The sequence below is a fragment of the Quercus robur genome, chromosome 1, assembly GCF_932294415.1.
Source record: "Quercus robur chromosome 1, dhQueRobu3.1, whole genome shotgun sequence".
NCBI lineage: Eukaryota > Viridiplantae > Streptophyta > Magnoliopsida > Fagales > Fagaceae > Quercus > Quercus robur.
Window position 1 is genome coordinate 12,971,618 of NC_065534.1, and position 12,251 is coordinate 12,983,868.

A 12,251-nucleotide genomic window follows, 5' to 3' on the forward strand; every position below is an offset into this window, starting at 1 on the left:
GCAATTAATTTTGCTAATCTTTTATTTGCCACTAGATTTTTCATTTAGTTTTTATCTATTTTGCTTTTGTGCATCTTTTTAAAACCTTACATTTTAAAGTGCAAGTATACTTTTTTTTTTTTTTTGGGAGAAACAAAGTGCAAGTATACTTTAACTAACTTTCAACCAAAAAAAAATATCAACAAAAAAAGTCAAATAAGCTAATGTCATATGAATATATACATATATCACATGTGACGGGTTTCTAGTTAATGCTTTACAATCTTGACTTCTACATTCCTTACCTCTCCTCTAACCCTCCATCCTTTTGTTTTTTTTCCCCTCACATTACTGTTGCTCTTCCTCTCTTTCATCCTCTATTTTTTTTTTCCTTTTTTTTTTTATTTAAAATTTACTATTACTTTTACTACAATTCTTCCATTCATTTTTTGTTATGCCACTACTTTGACAATCACCCCCACAAGCTTTTAAAATCCAAAAAAAAAAAATTCAAATGTTATTTTTAGAGGTTTTAAGTACCTGCAAGTTTAGTGAATAATTTTTTTTTATCAACTTCTGTTTCTCCATGTTAAACTCTTATTTTGATTGTGTATCTAAAATGTCATTTTCAATAATTTGTTTTCGGTTGATTTGAGTTGTTTGATTATTATTATGTTTAAAATCATAAAAATATGAATATAAATAACAATTGTTATATTTAATTATCAATTTGTATAAAATAAATTATACTTGGAATACATTACTGTAGGGGCACAATTTTAATAGTCCAATCCTTGTCGGTCAAGTCTTGACCCAAGAAGTCCCACAAAATGAATTTTCTGTAGAGTATGGGCTAAAGAACTTGGTTTCAGTTAGCTTAAACGGTTTGCTGCATGGATTAAGGAAATACAGAAACAAGAACGAAAAAGATGGACGTGAAGAGAGATCCCTCTCAAGTAATCAGGCTCCAAACTTTATTCATAGACGTGTATTCATACAGTAAGATTTCTCTTCTGTGTTCATTCCCTTCTTTTTCTGTCCCCTTTCTTGGAGGACTTTTTACATATTATATAGGCCTTCTCCTATCATCTGGGCTTTACGCTTGTTGATCATCCAAACCCCTACTTAAGCACTTGTCCCATCAGATACCCTTATCAGTTCTTTGTGAGTTGCAGTGGCCAAGGTAGCACTGCTCAGGGGTCTTCTCTTTATTAATGCGGCCAGGAGAGTAGTTGTGGTGCATTTAATGTGGTGGTAGCAGCCTTTGTTGAGATATTTTAGATTTTCTTTCTTTTTACGTATTTGGAGGGTGGACTACAGTAGCTGGAACACACCTTTGATCCGGATTTTGCAATGTCCGAGGAGGAATTACTCCTCGGACATGTTCTTTTGCCCCAGTGGGCCTAAATAAGGATTTTGGGCCACGATATCTCCTCGAATGGACTGGTCCTCGGACGGGCCCAGGGCCCAGCCAACCTATTATTCTGGGCCGGTCCCCACAATAATCCCTCAGAACTCCGGTTTTTGATCTCCTTCCGAGGAAAAAAACGGGGTTTTGACATTACAAAGGATGGAATTAATGAGATCTTGGTTTGCGCGTGTGGGCAGTCACTTTTGACGCGCTACAATTTACGAGGCTCGGCCATTTACTCCAGGTAGCTTTATGTCTCCCTTATCCAACGGCGAGGCGTAGATCTAACGGCCAGCATGTTTCCTTGAATTCTTGAGCGGGAGTGATTTTCTCTTTCTCCCTCTTGCTATATAAAGTGCTAGAGAGGCTTATTTTTTCTTTTTTATCTGCATATCAGAAGTCCAGAGAACTCCAGAGAACTCCAGCACCCAGAAATCTATGAACACTTCCGTTCTTCAAATTTCCATATCCGTTTCTGCAAAACGTCCTTCCTAGAAGAGATTTTCAAGCATCTTACTGGTCATTTGTGAAGATACTCGTAAGTTCCGTTCGTTTTGTTGCTTCGAATTTCTCCTCGGATTTCGCTTTTCTCCTCGGTTTTTATTTCCGTCCCTCCAGTTTAACTTAGATGGGTATATTCAAAGACCTAGTAGACACTCCGGCTGCCATGGAGGCCTTTAGGGCAAAATACCACATCCCGCAGGGGGTGGTTCTGCAGTACTGTCCCCCAGAAGGAGTATTGACAGATAGAGACGTGGGTGAAGTTGTCATTCCTATGATTGTCTTTATAGAAGGAGGAATGACACTCCCCATGCGTAGGATTACCCGGGACTACTTGTTCCACCATAGGTTGACACTGCATCAGTGCGCTCCAAACATGTTCAGGGTATTAGGCTGCATAGATGTCTTGAACGAGCGGATAGGTCTAGGCCTGACCTGGCATGATGTGGTTCACCTGTACGAGTGCCACTACGTCGAGAAGGGAGGGTATTATCTTAAATCTCGGTCCGAGGTGGTTAGGCTAATCTCCTGCCTCCCTATATCCAATAAGACTATGAAGGATGATTTCCTCATTGCCTCAGGAGAGTGGAGCGATGGTTTTCATTGTCCAACTCGGGCAGGAATTCCAGGTGCGGCGCTTTTAGGGCCAATCCTTTAGGGAGGGGGCTTAGCTCTTCGGATTCATTCTCTTTTTTGTTTAAGAATCAAAAATTTTATAGTTTAACTCTAATTTCCTTCTCGGCTGTATTGCAAATAGAGCTATAGTTGCTCCCAAGCTGAGCCACGTGAACGTTCGGGCCTTGAACTATCTTCTAAGGTCAGAAATCTACGTTACCGAGGATGGGCAACTACGCGCGGCTCATTTGGTTTTGGGCTACCGACCACTAACCCGCTCTTTCCAAGCCATTGGCCACGCTATAAGAGCTGGTAGTCCAAGGTTGGCTAGGATTGACGTATCCAAGCCCAAGTTTTTGGCCCGACAAGATCTTAAGCCAGTCGTGTTACCTGGCGTTCGGAATCCTCCACCAGCAGTGCAATTGCCTCCGCCAGACAACCTTGAAGTTGTTGCGCCAGTTGAAGGAGAGACTGAATCATCTCGTCTTTCTCTTGAGGAGGAGATAGACGAGTTCTATTTTGAAGAGGAGGTTCATAAAGCCCCTTTGATTGAGCTTTTAGACCCTGAAGGAGAGCAAGATCGAAACTCTGTGGTCGGCGCTCCAATTATTATAGCCTGCTCGGACGACTCTTCAGACGAGGAGGTAGACAATATGGCCGGCAAAGGAAAAACCTTACGAGAATTGATGGCCTCCCGAGGAAAAGGTCAATCTTCAAAGGTGCCAGTTCAGTCGCAGACCCAGGTCCTTTCTCCAGTTGCTCCTCAGGTTCCTTCTGACCTCGGCCTTAAGGTTAACCAGGACCTAAAGAAGAAAAGGCCGGCTGAAACCCCTGAGGAAAGCGAAGTGGTTCCCCGCCCGGACAAGCAGCAAAAAACCATTCGGGGGCAGAGGAGTAAAAGGGCTTCTTCCGTAGAAAGCCGAAAGGAAAAGAACCGGGCCGAAGTGCGCGTTACTCCACGCACTTGGAGTTTGAAGCTAGAGTTAGACGGGGTCGCTATCCCCTATACTGCCTCAATCCAAGAATACAACAGGGACCGAGCAGGATACATAGCTGAGGCCCTGGAGCAGCCAGTGCTCCTTCCTCGGGACATGGAGGCCTACAGGCGATTCTCCCAACCCGAGCTCTTTCTGTCCCTCAAGAGGGACCTTGCAATGGTAAGTGACTCTTCTATCCTTCCATTAAATCATTAGACCTTGTAGCATTCTAAGACATTGTCTTCTTGTTTTGTGGGCAGATCACTTAGCAGGTGTTTGTGGCCGAGGAATACTGCTGCGACAACTGCAAATTAGCTGAAGCTGAGGCTTAGTCTCGTGTCGAGGTTGAGAAATTTGTAGGGTCCCTCAAGTAGGAGAACCTTGAACTTGCGGAGAAGTTCAAAGAGTCAGAGAAAGCCCGCAAGAGCGCCTTGGCCGGGCTAAAGAATGCTGAAACCCAAGCCGAGGACCAACGCTAAAAATTGTTCGTGACCAAGACCAGCCTTGCCACTGAGAAGCAAACAGTGCTAGATCTCAAGGCCGCGCTACAGAAAGCTGAGGAGGAGATCCGGCAGGTTAAAGAAGAGGCTCAGCTAGTTCGGGAAGCAGACGAGGCTGAAAAGAAGGCTGCTTATTAGCTTGGGGCTGGGGAGACTAAAACCAGGCTCTCCGAGGAGATTCCAGAGGTATGCAGGGATTATTGCAGCATCTCATGGGCTCATGCCCTTGATGCTGCAGGGATTCCTACAGACTCGGCGCTGAGGTTGCCCGAGAAGGTTTTCTACCTGCCGGAGATCCGAGAGACTCCTGACGGTGCTCCTGAAGCTTCTGAGTAGGCCATGACTATTCCTGCTGCCATCCCTTTGCTTGATAAGGCCAAGGATCCTGCCAAGGAGTCCGTCTCTGAGGTTCTTGGGGCAGATTCCCAACCCAAAGTGGTTCCTCCTCCTCAACCAGAGCAGAAAAAGAATCCTCCTGCGGAGGCTTAGCCTATAGGGTTTTTAATTACTGTATTTCATTTTTTTTTTTTTTTGAACAGGAGTTGTCTTATTTTTGCTCTTTTGTAAAGACCTCTCTTTGTATTGACTTTGGCTTATTGATATAGAATGTTCTTCTTCTTTTTTTTCCTTCTCTTTTGGTACTTATGATTGATGTTGATATAATTCCATTATTTTGTTCAAGGCTAATACAGTTCCTCTATTTAATGTTTGTAACAATATAAACAAATATAAACGAATGAGAAAAGGCAATGCCATGCGGCGAACTTAGAACGATAGATGCCATTATACTAAACTACGCACGTACCTTAAAATCACACGTGTCCCACTTTGTTAATTTCCCCCAAGTTTGTGGTCCGAGGAGCCATGCGGGACTTAGGTTCTGTTTAAAACTTGTATCGATGCCATAAGTTATTAATTTCCCCTAAGTCTGTGGTCCGAGGAGCCATGCAGGACTTAGGTTCTGTTAAAAACTTGGATGGATGTCATAAGTTATTAATTTCCCCTAAGTCTGTGGTCTGAGGAGCCATGCAGGACTTAAGTTCTGTTTAAAACTTGGATGGATGCCATAAGTTATTAATTTCCCCTAAGTCTGTGGTCCGAGGAGCCACGCAGGACTTAGGTTCTGTTTAAAACTTGGATAGATGCCATAAGTTATTAATTTCCACTAAGTCTGTGGTTCGAGGAGCCATGCCGGACTTAGGTTCTGTTTAAAACTTGGATAGATGCCATAAGTTATTAATTTCCCCTAAGTCTGTGGTCCGAGGAGCCATGCAGGACTTAGGTTCTGTTTAAAACTTAGAGAGATGCCATAAGTTATTAATTTCCCCTAAGTCCTGCCTAAGTCTGCGGTCCGAGGAGTCATGCAGGACTTAGGTTTTGTTTAAAACTTGGATAGATGTCATAAGTTATTAATTTCCCCTAAATCTGTGGTCCGAGGAGTCATGCAGGATTTAGGTTCTGTTTAAAACTTGTATCGATGTCATAAGTTATTAATTTCCCCTAAGTCTGTGGTCCGAGGAGTCATGCAGGACTTAGGTTCTGTTTAAAACTTGGATAGATGGAAATGGACCAATGGGTATGCGATGATCATGGAACAAAACATAGGCAGAGCTGTTTTCATTAATAATAATATCTTCTTAGATTATTTACATTCCACGGGCGAGGCACAATTTTTTCATCTAAGTTTTCTAGGTAATAAGCACCTATTCCGGCCACAGATGTGATGCGATACGGTCCTTCCCAGTTGGGTCCCAGCTTGCCCCAGGAAGGGTTCTTAGCGCTGTCGAGAATCTTCCTCATTACGAGATCGCCTGGATTTAAAGGTCGTAGTTTTACATTAGCATCATATCCTTGCTTTAGCTTCTGATGATAATAGGCCATATGGATCATCGCTTTTTCCCTTTTTTCCTCAACTAAGTCTAGACTTCTCCCCAGTAACTCGTCATTGTTTTCTAGGGTAAAAGTGCTAGACCTTAATGTGGGGAAGCTGTTCTCGATCAGGAGTACGACTTCGGCCCCATAAGTCATTGAAAAGGGAGTTTCGCCCGTTGACCGTCGCGGCGTCGTTCGATAGGTCCATAAAACATGCAGAAGCTCTTCCACCCATCTCCCCTTTGCATCATCCAATCTCTTTTTCAGACCGCTCACTATGACTTTATTCACGGCCTCGACTTGCCCATTTCCTTGGGGTAGGCAGGAGTGGAATATTGGTTTGTGAAGCCAAACTCGTTGCAGTATTCCCTGAAGTTCTTACTATCAAATTGAAGACCGTTGTCCGAGATAAGGGTGTGAAGAGTTCCGAAGTGCGTAATAATGTTTTTCCAAATGAATTTCTTGGCATCCACGTCCCTGATGTTGGCCAAAGGTTCAGCCTCTACCCACTTGGTGAAATAGTCAGTGCCGACCATTATATATCGCTTATTCCCTGCTGCTTTAGGGAAAGGACCAACAATATCAAGACCCCACTGAGCAAACGGCCAGGGGCTGGAGAGGGGGTTAAGGACTCCTCTTGGTTGGTGGATATTTGGGGCAAATCTTTAGCATTGATCACACTTCTTCGCATATTCTTGGGCCTCTCTTTGCATGTTTGGCCATCAATATCCTTGGGCGAGAGCCCTGTGCGCCAGCGATCTCCCCCCTGTGTGACTTCCACAAATCCCCTCATGTAGCTCTTCAAGCAAGGACTCGGATTCCTCCGGATGTATACATAATAGGTATGGCCCTAAATAGGAGCGCTTATATAGCTTGTGGTCTTCCGACAACCAAAACCGAGGAGCATTTCTCCGTATCTTCTCGGCTTCCAGTTTTCCCTCTGGTAATGTATCGTCTTTGAGGAAGTTCATTATAGGATCCATCCAGCTGGGACTCTTTATAACCTGATGGACCTGAGCTGGGTCTCTTCTAATTGAACTCGCTTGAGCTAGATCCTCGACAAGGATCATTCGCGGCAGATCATGCGCCGAGGACGTGGCAAGAGTGGCCAGCGAATCTGCATGTGTGTTCCCACTTCTGGAAACGTGTGTCAGATTGAAGGATTCAAATTCCGACTGCAGGCGTTTGACTCATCCGAGATACTCTTGCATTCTAGCATTTCTAGCTTCTAACTCACCCATCACTTGGCCAACGACCAATTTGGAGTCCGAGAACCCTTCCATTGCCCTTCCGCCCAATTTTTGAACCATCATCCCATGAAGTAAGGCTTCGTACTCGGCCTCGTTATTCGTAGCAGAGAACCCGAGTCTTAGCGATTTCTCAATGGCAATACCTTCGGGCGATATTAAAACTAGCCTAATTCCAGATCCTCTTTGGTTGGCCGCTCCATCCACGTAGACTTTCCAGCGCAAGGTCTCCCGTGCTGAGATTGTGCCAACCGATTTTCCATCCATGTCTTCCTTTTCAGTTATTGTTTCTACAGAGGGTTCAGCGAATTCTGCGACTAAGTCTGCGAGGACTTGACCCTTGACAGAGGACCTAAGCATATATTTAATATCAAAGGCTCCCAAAAGTGCACTCCACATGGCGATCTTTCCTGTGTAGTCGGCGCTTCGAAGCACCGATTGAAGGGGAAGCTGGGTTAGAACGATGACCGTGTGTGCCTGAAAGTAATGTGGGAGTTTTCGCATGGCGTGCACCACTGCTAGAATTTCCTTTTCCAGGGGTAAGTAACGCATTTCAGCCTCATGTAACGATTTATTCACGTAATACACTGGTCGCTGAACTCCATTATCATCCCGTAACAGTACCAGACTTACAGCATGAGGGGCTACCGCTATGTATGCAAATAGTACCTCGTCTGCCTCAGGGCTAGACATAATGGGTGGTTGCGACAAGTATTCTTTGAGTTGCTGGAAAGCCAGGACACAATCCTCTGACCACTCAAACCCTTTCCACTTATTCATTAATTGGTAGAAAGGTCGGCATCGGTCTGTAGATCGTGATATGAACCGGTTCAATGCCTCAACCATGCCAGTGAGTTTCTGCACTTCTTTCAGATTCCGAGGAGCCTGTAGGCTATTAATCGCTTTGATTTGATCTGGGCTTACCTCTATCCCTCTGTGGGTTACCATATAGCCTAGGAATTTCCCAGATCCGACCTTGAATGAACACTTGGAAGCATTGAGCCGCAGCTTGTGCTCCCTTAAGGTGCCAAAAATGATCTCTAGGTCTTTCACGTGCTCGGAAACCACCTTACTTTTCACCACCATATCGTCTATGTAGACTTCAATAACTTTGCCTAGTTGCGGTTCAAACATTCTGGTCATCATCCTTTGGTACGTTGACCCTGCATTCTTTAGTCTGAAAGGTATCACCTTATAGTGGTAGTTTCCGACGGGTGTCATGAACGCCGTTTTCTCCTGATCCTCTAATGCCAGAGGTATCTGATGATAGCCCTAGAAGGCATCCAGGAAACTCATTCGAGGGTGGCCTACAATCGCATCTACCAGTCGGTTTATTCGAGGTAACGGGAACGGGTCTTTCGGGCATGCCTTGTTCAAGTCTGTGAAGTCTACACAGACTCGCCACTTCCCCGTTTTCTTTCTTACCACCACCGTATTTGCCGGCCATTCGGGGTAAAAGACTTCTTTGATAGCCCCTGCCTTTTTCAGTTTTGTCACTTTGTCTCTAACGGCATTGGCATGTTCCTTTAAGGGACGTCGGGGTGGTTGCTTCTTTGGAATGGAAGATGGGTTAGCATTCAAGTGGTGAAAAATAAGGCTAGGGTCAACCCCCGGGGCATCGTAAGCGTCCCATGCAAACACATCGACATTTCTTCTCAAAAACCTGACCAGTTCCTCTTTTTCTTGAGGAGGCAACTTGGAGCCGACCTGGAAAAATCTCTCCGAGTCATTGTCAACGATAAACTTTTCTAAACTTTTCTCAGAGGCCGAGGACACAGCATTGGACCGACGTGAGATGGCGGCCACCATACATTGCCTGAACATGGCCTGATCTCCACAAATCTCTTCTACTTGGCCTCTAGACGGGTATTTTACCTTTTGGTGAAGTGTGGAAGATACAACTTCTAGGGTATGGATCCATGGCCTGGCTACTATCGCTGTGTAGGGCGAGTAGGCATCGACCACGATAAAGTTCACCTCCACCACCTCTGACCCAGTCTGTATGGGTAGTCTGATCTGCCCTTTTGGTATAACAGTCTTCCCTTCGAAGCTGATAAGGGGAGAGTCATAAGCCGTCAAATCCTCCGGCCTTAGGTTCAACCCCTTGTATAGATTAGGGTACATTACCTCTACTGTGCTACCCGGGTCTACCAGCACCCTTCTCACATCGAAACCTCCAATTCTCAGCGTAACCACTAAGGCATCGAAGTGTAGAAGATATAGCTTTTAGGGCATGGATCCATGGCCTGGCTACTATCGCTGTGTAGGGCGAATAGGCATCGACCACGATAAAGTTCACCTCCACCACCTCTGACCCAGTCTGTATGGGTAGTTTGATCTGCCCTTTTGGTATAACAGTCTTCCCTTCGAAGTTGATAAGGGGAGAGTCATAAGCTGTCAAATCCTCCGGCCTTAGGTTCAGCCCCTTGTATAGATTAGGGTACATTACCTTTACTGCGCTACCTGGGTCTACCAGCACCCTTCTCACATTGAAACCTCTGATTCTTAGCGTAACCACTAAGGCATCATCGTGAGGTTGGATAGTTCCCCTCTTATCCTCGTCCAAGAATCCTAATATCAAAGAGCTTGCCTTTTTGGACCTCTTAAACTCTCTTTCCCTGTCCTCGGCGGAGAGCCGAGCCACAGACAGCACCCTGGAAGGAAATGACCCGATTCTTCCTGGAGCGGCGAGGATGACATGTATCGTTCCTGTGGGGGGTCTTAATGATACATCTTTTCGAGGCTCTTGCATTGCCTGGCCCGGATGACCGCTTGAGGGGTGTAAAAGGTGACGTAGCTTTCCTTCTCGGACCAGCTGATCTAAGTGATTCCATAGATTCCAGCAATCCTCAGTGGTGTGTCCATGGTCCGGATGATAGTGGCAATACAAGTTCTGGTTGCGTTTTGAAGGGTCCCCAGCCATTTTTCCCAGCCATCTGAAGAAGGGTTCGTTCTTGACTTTCTCTAAAACTTGTTATACCGGCTCTTTGAACACGGCATTAACCGTTTGCATGTTACTTTGTCCAGCCTGTCTGGAAAAATCTCTCCTCGGTTGGTTATGGTTATATCGTTTCGACTTGAAATCATTCCCTTTGAGGGGAACGATCTTCTCCTTTCCCTTTCTTTGTAGCTGATCTTCTTCCACCCTTTTGTATTTGTCAATCCTATCCATTAACTGATGAACGTTGGCAACGGGTTTACCAATAAGAAATTTTCTTAAGCCATGCTTGGTGGGGAGACCTCTTTTGAATGTGCTAATAGCGACGTTATCGTGGTTCTCATCTAGCTCATTATACATCTCCCAATATCTATCCGAGTACGCCTTTAGGGTCTCTCCTTTGCGCATGGATAAGGATAATAACGAACTTAGGGGTCGAGAGACCCTGCTATTCGTAATAAAGCGAGAACAAAAAGCCTGAGTGAGCTGCTTGTAGGAGCTTATGGAATTTGTCTCTAGGTTGTTGAACCATCTCATCGCCATTGGCCCCAAGCTCGACGGGAAGACTTTGCACATCAGAGCCTCATTTTGGGAGTGGATGGCCATTCTTTGGTTAAACTGGCTTACGTGCTCCACCGGGTCTGCTCGGCCATTGTAGATGGCAAACGTTGGTTGATTAAAGCGTCGAGGTAACTTAGCCCCTTGATTCTGTGCGCAAAAGGTGATCTGAAGATCTGATCTAATGCCTTGTTCATAGCGTCATTTCCCAAACCCTTGCTGGACGGGCTCTCATACCTTCACACAGGGTGAGACTCCTTCTCGTAAGGAAATGTCTCACTTGGGGGTGTTCTCGACCTCCGTCGATAACTCACGTCCTCCTCGTTAGAGGATGCATCTAAGCTGGAGGGAGATCACTTTCGCTACGCACGTCGCAACTTTCTTTTCAGGTCATCTATCTCTCGCTGCATGGCCTGATGATTGTTTCGCCTTTGGGATACATGACTACCTCTTTGGGTATGACTTTGGCTCGTCTGGGTAGTATGTACGCTTCCCTCATGATTCTTTCTGTTGCCTGGGTTGGCAGGATCATTTTGCCGCTGAGACTCAATGGGTTCTGTCTGTTGAGGGTTAGCCTGGTGAGGATTCTCCTGGTGTGGACCTTGTCCTACCATGCTCAACCGTTGTGCTTACTGACACTTTAGTTCTTCCCACAGACGGGACCAATTGTAGGGGCACAATTTTAATGGTCCAATCCTTGTCGGTTAAGTCTTGGCCCAAGAAGTCCCACACAATGAATTTTCTGTAGAGTATGGGCTAAAGAACTTGGTTTCAGTTAGCTTAAACGGTTTGCTGCATGGATTAAGGAAATACATAAACAAGAACGAAAAAGATGGACATGAAGAGAGATCCCTCTCAAGTGATCAGGCTCCAAACTTTATTCATAGACGTGTATTCATACAGTAAGATTTTTCTTCTGTGTTCATTCCCTTCTTTTTCTGTCCCCTTTCTTGGAGGACTTTTTACATATTATATAGGCCCTCTCCTATCATCTGGGCTTTACACTTGTTGATCATCTAAACCCTTACTTGAGCATCTGTCCCAACAGACACCCTTATCAGTTCTTTGTGAGTTGCAGTGGTCAAGGTAGCACTGTTCAGGGGTCTTCTTTTCATTAATGCGGCCAGGAGAGTAGTTGTGGTGCATTTAATGTGGTGGTGATAGCCTTTGCTGAGATATTTTGGGTTTTCTTTCTTTTTACATATTTGGAGGGTGGACTACAGTAGCTGGGACGCACCTTTGATTCGGATTTTGCAATGTCCGAGGGAGGAATTACTCCTCGAACATGTTTTCTTTGCCCTAGTGGGCCTAAATAAGGATTCTAGACCACGATGTCTCCTCGGACGGGCCCAGGGCCCAGCCAACCTATTATTCAGGGCCGGTCCCCACAATTACAACTTAAAATAAGGATATTGCATAAATATTGTAAGATTCTGACGTGCACCTATTTATTTATGGCGAAAAACACATTTTAGTCCCTACATTTTTAGGCGATTCCCATTTTAGTCCCTAAATTTTATTTTTACCGCTTTTAGTCCCTATCCTGAAAAACGCTTCTCATTTTTGTCCTTGCCGTTACATCAGAGACGGAAAATGCACATGTGGCAAACGGCAGAATTAAAAAATATTAAAAATATTTTATTTTATTTTAAA

At 44.9% G+C, this 12,251-nt stretch overlaps 1 protein-coding gene across 1 annotated transcript; it reads right to left on the bottom strand.

The window, feature by feature from the left end:
- Positions 1-9,239: 9,239 nt before the first annotated feature.
- Positions 9,240-10,025, bottom strand: LOC126719745 (uncharacterized). The gene has a single exon (XM_050422293.1). The coding sequence runs from the start codon at positions 10,023-10,025 to the stop codon at positions 9,240-9,242; it is 786 nt and encodes a 261-aa protein (XP_050278250.1).
- Positions 10,026-12,251: the final 2,226 nt, after the last annotated feature.

What these genes read in the sequence shown, in the direction of transcription:
- LOC126719745 (XM_050422293.1), bottom strand. Translation starts at nt 10,025, where the DNA reads ATGGCTGGGGACCCTTCAAAACGCAACCAGAACTTGTATTGCCACTAT.